Genomic DNA, 13,329 nt, shown 5'->3' with positions numbered 1-13,329 from the left:
TAAACACACAATTTTAAGACATCATTAAAAACGGCAGAAATTATTTGACTTTCTACATGAGGACATATTAGATTAGTGATTTGATTTATATGGATAGGTTCAAATCTTAAGAAGATTTTAAAGGATTAAAAATCCAGAATGCTTTATATAAATCTTCCATTTCAATTTTTCTTATTTACCATCATATGAGGTTATACTTGTATATGCTGATTTTTTTAAACCACAAATACTACTCAAATATTTAAGCAAGAACAAAAAATTCACTCAATCATTCCAATTTTTATATATGCCTATTCTAAAGGAAATTTCTACTTTTCAGTAATAATTTTTAAAATTTATTTCTATGATAACTAATGCAATAACTTTTTCAATAATTTCAGAAAATGTTGAATACATTTTACAAACTACTTAATATATTAAGGAGATATTTGTTAAAAAAATCTAAAACTCTACAAAATCATTGATCCAATTGTCACCTCCTGTTATACTGCATGTACACAAAATTTTAAAAATACACCAGTGAAAAAATCATTATGCAATTATAAAATGTAATCAAGTAATTTATTGTTTAATTAGCTGTTCACAAAACATTTCAGTGAGGTCCAAAATACTTCATTAATGGACAGTAAGATACGATTACGTAAAAATATATTAAAAATCATAAACGGCGGCTTTATAGTCTGTTCCAAATCACGTTCCGAATTGTGGTTCACATTATTCATACAATTGTTTATGAATATCAATAAATCTCAGAATATTACATTACATAAATAATATTAGATCGAGGCCAGGACAATAGCGTGTCACTCTCCTCCCACATTCCCATGTATAAATACATATGCTTGGCGTTTCCTTTTGTTTCTACTCATATCCATCATTCTCTCTGATCTCAAGAAACAATCTCCAGCTCCTTCACATAACCCTCATACTCATCTAATAATCTTCAAGGAGTCTCAGATTCAGCTCTTATGGATCAGTTGCTACATCACCAGGTAAACGATTAAGATCCACAATTTCTAAATAGCTTTTTTTTTTGAAACATTACAATTTCTAAATAAATTTTTTTTGAAACATACAGTTTCTAACTACTTGTTTTTGTTTATTAAAATTAGAATCTTGATGGCTTTTTTTTTTTTTTTTTTCTTTCTATATTAGAATCTTGATGTGGTTTCTTTGTCTTTAAGGATGTTTATGGGAACTATAACAAAGCTAGAGAAGCCATGCGAGTACCATGTTCAAACCCAACACAACTAGATCACGATCAGAAAAAACCTTCTCCCGCGACTGGGGCGGCGAGGCCACAGCCACCGGAGCTAGCCCTGAGATGTCCACGTTGCGACTCAACGAACACAAAGTTTTGCTACTACAACAACTACAGCCTCTCTCAGCCCCGCTACTTTTGCAAATCATGCAAGAGATACTGGACAAAAGGTGGAACCCTAAGGAACATTCCTGTCGGAGGCGGCTGCCGGAAAAACAAACGGTCCACATCTTCGGCGACAAGAAGCCTCAGAACCACCCCGGAACCAGCTTCCCACGACGGGAAAGCGTTCTCGGCGGCGAGTTTCGGTGGGTTCGGTAACAATGAACACATTGATCTTAGCTTAGCCTTTGCCCTGCTGAACAAGCAACCTCCGGGGAGTTCTTCACAGCTAGGGTTTCCTTCAGAGTTCGGTAGCTCTCATCAGTCTGACATGGAGAGTGTGTTTGGAACAAGCCAGCAAAAGGAGAACACTGGTTATGTGTTTGGAAACGGGAGCAGCGGTTTGGAAATGGCCATGAGTGATCCAAACAAGGTCTTATGGGGATTTCCATGGCAAGTAAATGGAGAGATGAACATGGGAGGAGGAGGAGGTGGTCATGTAGATCATATTGATTCAGGGAGAGAGATTTGGACCAACATGAACTATATTAATTCTGGTGCTTTAATGTAGTTCGAATTAAAACCTCAATTTTAGTTGGGTCTTAATTTAGGGTCTGAATATCATATTTGTATTGGGATGAAAGATGGGGCTAGCTATTTTATGTAATGGTTAAGAAAATATAGATATATTAGGGCTTTTTAAAGAGTTTCAAACTTGAAGTATGGGGTTGGGGTTTGTTCTTCTGATCTAAATTAATGTTGAGTTTTTTTTCTTTTGTATGTTCATTGTTTCACTATGTTTTAAATGAGACATCTCCTTTGTTTTTTAAATTTGCAAAATAATTTGTCTATGGAGTTCATATAGTTGCTGGTGAAAAAAAACAAAGAGAAGATATCAATGAAAACAATAGTTTACTGAGGAATGGAATTGTGTATGTCAATTTTAAGCCCTAATTTCTCACAGTACTGAATCCCACTAGTTATTTCTCTCAAGAGGCTTCTTAGTGGCGCGGTCAATGACGTTGATGTTTCTACTTAATTGATTTGTTTTGTCTTTTTGTCAACAAACTTAATTGATTTAGTGACGTAAAGGATCAATTTTGGTAATTGTTGTTGTATAGTTTTGATTAAATATTGGTATAATGTGGACTGGTCGCTAATTTAATATATGCGATGGAATATACGAGTACTCTATGTAGTTATTTTAATTTAGACGATAAATTTTGATTTTATATTGATTTTTAAGGGGTGAGAATGTAAGACCAGTAATGATGAATCACCTAACCTAATTTTGATTAGATGGGCTAATATATATATACTTAGGAATTAAGAGAATGTTTTAAATGAATAGAAACATATCTTAGTTGGTTGGTAGTTTGCTTTACATACAGAAACACGCGTTTGTGTATGCATGTAGCAACACGCATTACTTATTATTAATATTATATCTATACTATTAAATCAGGATCTTATTATCTTTTTTACCTTAGTTTGCCATTTCTTTATTAACATTGTATGTTTCATTAAGAGCAATCAATTAATATTAATAACACATCTATATTGTGCCATTTTTTTCGGATCCAGCCCACTGTCCACATCAGATCTCTCTTGGGCCATTTGGGCCGATTAAGAAATCAGATTCAATTCTCACTTTTTTTTTCCTTTGGGTCATTGAATCCAAGTTCAAATAATTTTTTTCAACCATTCTTAATTATTTTTTTTCTTTTCTTAATATAATTTAAGCATTCATAAAAAAGTTGAATTTTTTCATTGAAAAGTATAAATCTTTATTAAAAGTATATAATTTTTTTATTAAAAATATTAACCACATAATAAAATTAATTTATCAGAGTTATACCAACTTAATTCATTAAAAAAATAAAGTTTAATTTTTTAAACATAAATAGTCATTTAAAATGAAACACGATAAAGAAAGATAAAAAATTTAAGTCTTTTATAAAATAAAACACAAATATATGAAATATGACATTTACTAAATATTTGTCAATTGAAAAAAAAAAAAAAATGAACCCGCGCTTTGAAAGCGCGGGTCAAAATCTAGTATGCACTTAAATTAATGAATCAAATATGCCAATTACACTATGTTTACATACCGAGCTTGGTTATGGATTGGAACAAGTTAATATAGGTGTTGAAGATGATGAATTTTGGGAGAAGATCCAAACATCAACTGACATTTGTGTGCTAATAAACTGTGACCGATTATGAACCATATAAAAAATGTGTTTTTACTATTTACCTGGAAGTAACCTAGTGTCAGGAAACTGTCTTTTTACCATGATAAATTGTATTTATTCAATTTGGTTACAAAAGCAAACACTCTTTTGTTCTGACTAAACTCTAATCTCGTAGAATTGTATTATAATTTTGGTCTTTGTGAATTTGATCCCTAATTACTGTATCTATGGTTGGTTTTAGTGGTTAAAAACCTAATCAGAGTGTCGGGTTAATGAAATTGTGTCATAATCTAGCATCTGAATCAGAAAATACTTCCACATTATTCTCATTTCTACTATTACATACCTTCCTCTTAAGACTCAAGACCTCTCTATGTGGTTGTGGTCTTATTTAAACTACACGGCCTTTGGTTAATACTCCGAATATTCCTCTCTCCGTTACAGAAGCCGTTATGGGCCTTATTTTAGGCCCAAGTGATAATTCCGTTCATGCTAATTAAGCCAGAGGCTTTGCTGCCTTTGATGTTAACATGCAACAATAACAGAATTAACAGTCTCCCTCCCGAATACTTACTTAAACATAAAATTACCATAGCTCAAATCTTTCGAACGAGTGTTTTTTTTCTTCCAGAACATAGTTCAAACTACTAATTAACATCAATACCAGAGTCACAGGAGTGGCTCTTATTATTATATTAGTCATTCTCCAGCTATTTCTGAGGCTTCTTCCACAAAACACCAATCTTCTTGAGCACATTCCCATTTTTCTTCTTTGCCACTTCATCATCAACATCCTCAGAGTAAGGAGAGTTCGTCTGATCACAATTCTCACCGAACTTCCCATTATTGTTTACAGCAGAAAGCATGGAGGTAGCTGCTTCAGCAGCTTTTCTCCATTGGTTTGACTGAACTTTGAGCTTCCTGAGTTCTGTCTCCATCTCTGAGTTTGACGCTTGAGTTGCATCTAGCTGCTCGGCGACTCTAACCGCTCTCTTGCTACTCTTGTCAGCCTCTTCCATTGCAATCCCTAACTTCACCAGCGCGTCTTGTACATCTCTCTCCCTCTTGTGGATATCTGACTTCAGTGTCTCGTTCTCGTCTGAAACTATCTGGAATTCGGTCTCTTTATCCATCATATCCGCCTTCAGGTTCTCCAACTCCTCCCTTAGTTGCTTCAGCTCAGCTTCAACATCTGTCTCTTTCTGGCTCTTCATCAGTTTTGAGTATAGATTATCTTTCTCCTCTGAAACAAACTGTAGTTCCGTTTCCTTGTCTACCAGCCTCGCCTTTAGCTCGTCTATCTCGGAGTTAGCTATCTTCAATTCAGACTGGAGTTCAGCTTGTATCCTTAACCGAGAAGAAGCCTCTACGTTCCCCTCTTGGTCTTTTTGTTCAGAAGCTTCTAGAGCTGCTCTCAGTCTCTCTACCTCACATCTCAAGGAAGATACTTGTTCATAGTCTTTAAGCAAAGTTTCATTGTTTTCCAAATCCCCTGGATTGGCATGAAGTTTAGTCACAACACCTTCAAGCCATCCCATTCTAGCTTTTGTCTGTTCAAGCTCTGCAGCCATCTTCTTATAGCTTTCAACTGCTTTTGCGCCATCTGACTTCAGTTCCTCTACTGTCTTTTTAGCATTCTCCAGTTGCCTAAGAGTTTCAGTGGCTAAAGCCTCGGTTTCAGCCTCTGACACCTCACAGTCCTTAAGCTGGTCCCTAAAATTCTCGACTAAGAAAAGTGTGTCCATCAAGTTTCCCCTCAGAAGGTGAATCTCCGAGTTACGCAGCTCCGCCTGTTTCACATGACCAGCTTCAGAAGAAGCCACCATCTCGATCTGAAGCTTGAGTTGTCTGATCTCCTGAACAAAAACAGCCAATCCTCTCCTTTCATCAAACTCCAAATCACATTCCTCCAAGGTTGAAACTTCCAAAGACTGGTTCTGAGTCTCCTGGAGCTTAGAGGAAACTTCTTGTAGCTCTTTCCTGGACTCTTCTGCTTCTTCCTCTGCTTGCTTCTTTGCTGTCTCAGACACTGCTAATTGATCTTTCGCCTTCTTCAGCTCCTCTTGAAGCTGAGAGACTAGCGATTCAAGCTCCGTTATTCTGCTTGGCCTCTTCTTCTGTTTAACAAACAAGCATGGCAGTGTTATGGAAACAGACTAGTTGCATTTTCATCTCTCAACTACTCCAAACTAAATGCTATAGGCCCCAAAGTCAATACAGAAACATGTTATGATGGAAAGGTTTGTTTTGGATCAAGCAAATAAAAGAGAATCTATGAAATCATTTTCAAGACCCTTAGATTGAATCTGAAACAAGCTTTAGTAAAAGAGGCTCATACCTCGGAGACAGGGCTGCGTGGAGACCTACGGTCTGAAACTTTTGGGCTTTTATCCTTTGGTGTTCTGCTATTAGCTGAGACAGGAGATGAAGAGGAGTCAGGCTCTAGCGCTGGTATCTTCAGTGGCCGAGCAGCTCGAGGAGACACCTTCTTGGGAACATCTTGAGATCCATTTCTGCCCCCAAACACACACAAAGATTAAAAACAAGAAGATATTCACACCCAACGGTTGCAAACAAATGTGCCAGAGAAAGGAAAAAAAAAACTTTTTACTAATAGTAACAGATCATTAGAGGTTGAGATTGGTTTTTTTGATTAAACAGAAAGCAATAAGTATTGAGGACCACAAGAATGCAACCTTTAAGATTCAGTGTAGAAAAAACAAATCCCACAACAAAACCACACAAGGGGAGAAGAATCAAGCCATAAATGCAAAGAAAAAACTACTATATAGAAAGACAAGAACCAAGATTTTACCTTGCCTTCTGGGTCATCATACTGTGATATTATCCCTCAAATGCACAGGATGAGTATCTTTTGGGTTTACCGAAAAGATATGTCCAGCTTCTTCAATGTAGCCCTGACCCACCAAGAAGTGTAGAGAGCTCATGAATATTTATTGCAGAAAGATGGACACACATATAACAAATCCAATGGCAGAAAAAACATGATAGGAGTTATTACAAAGAAAGAATAAAGAGTAAAAAATATACTAACCTCTGTAATCTAATCTATTACTAGAAAATGAACATTTTAAAGAAGATATAAAATGTTTTCTTGCACTTCCTACTAATGTCTTATGTTGACATAGAGAAACGTTGGATTCTGTCACAATCAAACTTCTAATTTATAACAAATGCATGGCTTCTTTTTTTGTTTGCTTTTAAGACTACTTATATTTCTAATCTGCTCACATCACAGCTCTAGAACACCACAAAACAATCTTGGTATTTGATATTTTATCTAAGGAGAATACAAGAGTTTAGTCAATAATTTATAAATGAGAAAGATACAATCAGAGTCAAAATCTCAGGTGAACCAAAAGCATAATGCCAAAACGCCAAATGATGATTTCAAAGACTGTATTTTGTTCTGGAGTTTCACAAATAAACCCAAACAAAACAAAGAAAGACCAACTCTACTCATATCATGACACTGTAACCATTGATGTTAACTACACAAGCAGTTTGAATATAAAGTCACAAAAAAAGGAAACGTCCTTTTGTTGCCCTCTTGACTATGTAATGTTCACAACCTATCATCATGTAAGGCTGGTACCAAGGGGTCCTACACACAACTACACAAGCAGCACACAATGTGGTAGATTTACATTAATGTCCCTACAAGATTAACAAGCTGGGGTTAAAACTGTCGTTTTTTTACATCAAGTTCCAACCTTTCCTCCATTATTGCCGTGAAAGGAGGCGACTTAGACGTTGAAGAACTACTACCATGATTCATAACAAATGACTCTAAACATCTTTCACATGAAATTTATATATAAATTAATACTAAACTCAAAGACAAGACAAGCAGAAATAAAATAAAATATACTATATGATTTACTGGATGAACTTTTCCAAGAAAAAGGAGAATCTAGTTTATAAAAAAAAAACTTGAGTGAATCAAGCAATCACATAAAGTAAGCATAAGAAAACAATCACAGGGCAGCACAGAAGTAGCTTCAACATTTAACCTTAAAAGTTACAAAAAACAAAGAAAAAAGGAGTTTTTTTTTAAATATATAATTAGACTATATATGAAGAACTATAAGCTGAAATAAGAATACCACAAAATAAAAGAAGAAGAAAAAAGGAGACATCTTTGGTGTTTCAAGCTCCTATAAGGCTAAACCCTATATTTTAATTCCATGGAGAAAATAATTCAAGTTCCCAAGATATTCATTCATGTACAATGAAGGAATGAAAACACACAAAGACTCGAGCTTTCTTCAATTAAACGAAACTAGAAACGTAAAATGCGGAATATAAAAAAAAAGGGAACTTTTTTACACGGAAAAGAAACTACATTTTTGCAGGAAAGCAGTGTAGCTAAAGGTCTCATGGTAGTATTGATCAGAATCAAAATCAGAGGAACAACAAAAATGTGGAAAAAAACATCAAAAGGGGTAGAGAGAGATTTGAGAAGCAAAACCTGAATCAATAGAGTAAACCAGTGCGAGATGTGAGAGAGAGAAGTGGGTAGAGTATAATGTGTGTGTTGTGGGTTTGGGCAGTGAGTAGTTTGAGAGAAAAAGAAAAGAGGAGAGAAGGGAACATAAAAGGTTATTCCAAAACGCAGCCAGACAAAGCGTACTCCTTTGTCGTTTTGACTGTATAGTGTGTTCTCCATTCATTATTTTTGAATTTCAATTTCCGGTTTTCGGACCCGGGAATCTTTCATACACTACATTTTTTGTTATGTTACTTTAGGCATTTTTTTTTTATCAACACTTTAGGCAATTATTAATTGTATAATTTACATTAATTGTATAGTTTCTTATTCACTTGTATTTTCTCAACAATTGATTTATTGTCTATTTTCGCCAACCTTCCCTTGTTTCCTCCGTAAATTATATCAAAACTAAATTCTTTGTCCGCGCTACGCGCGGAAAATGCTTTTAACTAAATACATTAATTTTAAGGTGAAAATCTCTTAAAATATTGAAAATGTATTTGCTAATTTTAATTAAGATTTGATTGGATGTCTTATAACTTTTTTCTAGTTAGGGAGAAAAAATTTGTGAATGAATTGATGAAGATAGATTTAATGCACTTATTATATTCGAAGGCATAGTACAATAATTTGCTGGGATACAAATAAAGAAACATATTGCTTTAATTTGTCTTGATGTTTTTGTTTCGTTGAATAGGTGAAGTTGCTCTTGAGTTCATTATTTGGTTGACTTGTTATTAGTCCTTTGAGGTGCTTGATGTATTTGATTAAGCTTTTAAAATAAAATCTTGTTGCTAGTGATGAAGCTAAGTTGTAGTTTTCCCGCAATAGTGAGTGTATTATTTGTATGAACAATAAATTAAATATAGATCGCTTACCTTTAGATAGTCTTGGGATGATGCTTGTGACGATAACAACTTGAAATTTTCGAGCTTATGACGATAAAATTATCTATTTAAATGATGTTCCGTCATATTAGTGAGTTTTTATGTCAAATTTATATTTTGTATATTTAATAACACCTTATTGTGTTTTTATGGTTTTAATAAATGTGTTTGTAATTCTATTTTTATTGCTACGATCATGATTTTTTAGTGATCAATGATAATTTAATTTTAACATTATGTATTATATTTTATCATATATTTTCTATTTAGATTTTCCAATCTTCATGCTGTCATTTATTTTATAATCATTTTAATTAGGTAATAGGTTTAAAACATGTAAATAAAACTGTGTATGTTGTAAATTTAGACTTTTTAGCGTAACTGAGCACTATAAATTATGAAAATTATAAATAAATAAAATTATGGGAATTATAATATGATTTTATTTTACTAAATCTTTCTTACTGTGTTTATTTGTTGTTTTATTTCATATTTTTAAAATTTTATTGGCCGATTGTTTAATTGTAGAGAATTTCTATTTCCAATTTTTGTACCTTCATTCTATCTTTTTGTTATTATTTAAAGGATCTGATATTTTTTAGTAGTGTGTATGATATTTACAAATTTGTTTACTATCTTTCTATTAAGAAAAAAATATAATGAAAATACTAATGTGATTGAATATATTTATCACAATATTTACAATATATTTTGATGACATATATTTTTAGTCATTCTTGAGTCTATATGAAAATTTATTTGCAAATAAGTTGTATGTTGCTGTCTGTATATATCACCCAGCCGTTATGCTTCCGGGTCATATACCTTAAAAGTCTTCGATTGATTTTTGTTTGTTTTGTTTCTCCAATTACAATGTATATAGTCTTTGTATGGTTTGATCATTTCTTTTTTTTTTCCTGATCAAACTACTGATATCATTAGATAGAAAAATTACACTTCATAAATGGAGTGAGTGTTTGTACGAAAGAAAACCGATTTAGCCACTAATATATTGAGATATCATAATATTAGAAGGTATGGAAACTCTTCCCTATTGTCTTGAGCTAGATATAGTTTAGATGTTGTCAACTGACTTTTTTTTTATCAAGTTGTCATTGATTCTATTTTTGTAATAACTGGAAAACATCGTTATGTCTTACTTACATCACATGTAATTGGTTTGTATAGTCTTTTGTACGGTTCAACCATTTCTAATATATTGAGAATATCATAATATTAGATGTTTGCTTAATTATAAATTAACAATATTTACATTTTATATAATTATAAAAATATCAAAAATCATAATATTATAATAAATATAAAAATTATATTTAGAAAGCTATAGTTTTAATTTTTTTTAAATTATAGAAAATATTTTTATTTAAAAAAATTATAATATTAATTAAAATAATATAGATATATTTTAGTATTTTTATAATTAAAATTTAAAAATTTTATTGAATATTTTTTATTTTTGTATTTATATTATTTAAAAAAAAAGAAAAAAAAATATCCTTCCGCAACCGCAAACGTCAACTGTAACCAGCTTTTGAATTTTTGAGGTTTAGAACGGTTTAAAGCGGTTTAGAGCGGTTTGAATGATTGTTGCAAAACGCCAACAACCGCTACCAACCGCAAAAGCTGCGTTTACGGGTGGTAGCGGGGAAACTAGTCGTACCCTTAGTATAGGCTATGCACCCATGAACCCGTCCATCGGTCCGCTTCATTTGGACTCACAGGTTTTGGTCATATGATTGTCAACTGATAAAGTAATATTTAAGGTCTGACTGGTTCAAACGCAGCGGTTGCACTTGCGGGAGTTTGTGGAAGTGGGTGGCTGCGATTTTAAGCATTATTAAGTGTTTTGTATAACTAGCATAACATTTGAAAATTATTGCGTTTACAGGTCATTTTGATTGGTTTACCCACATTTGAAAAAATCAATTAATAAAACATTATTTAATAGACAGAAAGTTTAATTACAAAAATGCTAATTTTAAAACTCAATATAAAATAATAAATATAAAACTATATTTATAAATAATATTATTATAATAAATATAAAAATTATATTTATAAATCATATTATTATAATAAATATAAAAATTAAATTTATAAAATAATAGTACTAAACTTTTTTATATATATATATATACATATATTAGTATTTATAAAAACTTATATATAATTATTTATTTTTATATTTACATAATTTAAAAAAAATGAAAAAAATTTACCAGCTTTTAATTTTGAGAGGTTTGGAACGATGTAAAACGGTTTGTGTGATTGTTGTAAAATGCCGACAACCGCTACCGACCGCAAAAATTGCGTTTGTGGGCGGTAGCGGATAAACCAGTCAGACCCTTAATTAATGGATCCTTTGGCTTTTCCATCGCCTTACACATACCCCATATAAAAGAATACTATCAAATACTCAATTTCGCATCTTAATAATTAAGTTAGGTCATAGAAAATTAGAAATGATATTGTTTACATATATTTTCTTCGAAATAATACATGCAGAAGCAACAGAGGGGAGTGAAGTTTTTGATAACAAACTCGAGAATAAGCCTTTCTAGACATATATTTGGCTATTTGCTTCTTGAATAATTGATGAATGTTCCCTCTGTTTCCTTGTTTGATCTAAAGTAAAATGTGAAATCTAGATCATTTTGTCTCTTTAGCTAAACCATTCCAGAACTCCACCGATTCTAGATCAGCGTGATGCTCGATTGTGGTTCCAAAACCTAGAGTTCCTGAGGTTCAGACGAAGTGATAAAATGTAAGGCGAAGCCTCTCAGATGTAACCACCAGCCATCCATAACACACAATGAATGATTCTGCAATTAGAAAGGGGTCTCATTTGTGTTTACTAATCTAAAGATCTGAGTCTGAGATATGTGAAAAAGGAAGATGATGAGATTACGTTAACCCCGAAGGTGAGATTCAATAATTATAAAAATTCAAACTACACATACAAAAGGAAAGTTGAAAGCGTTATCCATATAATCAGTTCTTTCATGAGATTATTTAATAAAGGAAGGATGTATAATGATTCTTACATTTCCTTCGGTTTCAGAATCCTCATAGCTTATCCTCATAGCTTGACAGATTGTAGAGAAGGACCACGTCTTGTCTTTTTGATCAGTTCTTTGTATTCCCAGAGAACAACATATTGATGGAGTGATCTGTTCTTGATCTTGTTCCTCTTGATCTTATCTTCCACTGAATCTCCTCTTTAATTAAATCTGATAAACATAAAAAAATAGGCAACGAAGTTGACTTTCGTTTTGGGTCTTAGTGGTTCGATCCGATAGCTATTAAACTTAAGCGGCATTCCTCTAACAGACAGCAGCAACAAAAACGATTTGGTTAACTGAGTCACTTCACTGTAACGAAACATGATATAAGTTGGTACATCACAAGTGACTGAATACGCTGAAAGTTTCAGACAGAACAGCTAAAATATATAAGATGGGACTTTGTTTAACAGAAGAAGATGATGTCCTGATGACAGAAACTCATATCATGTTTGAGAGTTCATTTCAAGACTAAGAACGCAATAACTGAATCATTATCAATATTATTGATTCAATACTCCTAAAACACGTATAGTAAGTAGGTAACGATATAGTGATCTAGGAAAATAATTTATCGTGGATCCAGAAAGAAGGAGATCAAGGAACGAACCAGCCACGAATGCAAGAGCTGTAATCAGAGTTCGTGTCCTAGTAATAGTGATGATCATGATAGCAGACAGTGATTGTATTGTTCTGGTGGAGGCTGAGGCTGAGGCTGAGGCTGAGGCTGAGGCTGAGGCTGAGAAGTACCCTGATAGGCGCCTTCGTAAGGAGGACACTGAGGCGTTTGAGGTGGAGGTCCGGATGGATATCCCAGAGAAAGATACTGAGATTGGTAAGATAATCAATTTGATCACCAGGGAAAGAGAGATTTAGATTTGAGCCAGAATATCAAAGGGTTCTTTCTTCTACCGCAAGGAATCCTAACAAAATAAGAAGTGGATTACGATATTACATACCTAGAGGAGGATACGATTCATGCGCTTTAGCTTTGGAACTGTTAGGGTTTCATCACCATTACTTTAGCTTAGAAGAGTTTCGGGTTTATTTGAGGTAAGTGTAGACGAAGCGGTTTATAAAGGAGTATAAAGAAAGGGAAGTGAAACGAATTCTTCGAGAGGGGAGTGAAGAACATAATTGATTGTTGAAGAGACTAACGGAGATTTACTGGTATAGGAAAAAGACAAGACGGAGTCCCTATGAAAGAAACGATCAACGCTTCATTTGAGAGGTGGGCTTGATCTGGGCCAATCCTTAATATTATAAACCCACACGAAGAAGCCTA

General features: G+C 33.3%; 2 protein-coding genes across 2 annotated transcripts; one reads left to right on the top strand and one right to left on the bottom strand.

Annotated features, from left to right (window-relative positions):
• Window positions 1-766: 766 nt before the first annotated feature.
• LOC106385808 (dof zinc finger protein DOF5.3-like) lies at window positions 767-2,194 on the top strand. The gene is made up of 2 exons (XM_013825708.3): window positions 767-992; window positions 1,185-2,194. The coding sequence occupies exons 1-2, from the start codon at window positions 969-971 to the stop codon at window positions 1,932-1,934; spliced, it is 774 nt and encodes a 257-aa protein (XP_013681162.3). The 5' UTR covers window positions 767-968; the 3' UTR covers window positions 1,935-2,194.
• A 1,934-nt stretch (window positions 2,195-4,128) lies between these two features.
• Window positions 4,129-8,231, bottom strand: LOC111202843 (interactor of constitutive active ROPs 3-like). The gene is made up of 4 exons (XM_022695872.2): window positions 8,054-8,231; window positions 6,377-6,479; window positions 5,900-6,074; window positions 4,129-5,678 (listed from the first exon to the last, which is right to left on the bottom strand). The coding sequence occupies exons 2-4, from the start codon at window positions 6,394-6,396 to the stop codon at window positions 4,272-4,274; spliced, it is 1,602 nt and encodes a 533-aa protein (XP_022551593.2). The 5' UTR covers window positions 6,397-6,479; window positions 8,054-8,231; the 3' UTR covers window positions 4,129-4,271.
• Between the last annotated feature and the right edge of the window lie 5,098 nt (window positions 8,232-13,329).

Source organism: Brassica napus, chromosome C2, assembly GCF_020379485.1.
Source record: "Brassica napus cultivar Da-Ae chromosome C2, Da-Ae, whole genome shotgun sequence".
In the NCBI taxonomy this organism is placed as follows: Eukaryota; Viridiplantae; Streptophyta; class Magnoliopsida; order Brassicales; family Brassicaceae; genus Brassica; species Brassica napus.
This window is presented reverse-complemented; position numbering and strand designations above follow the sequence as displayed.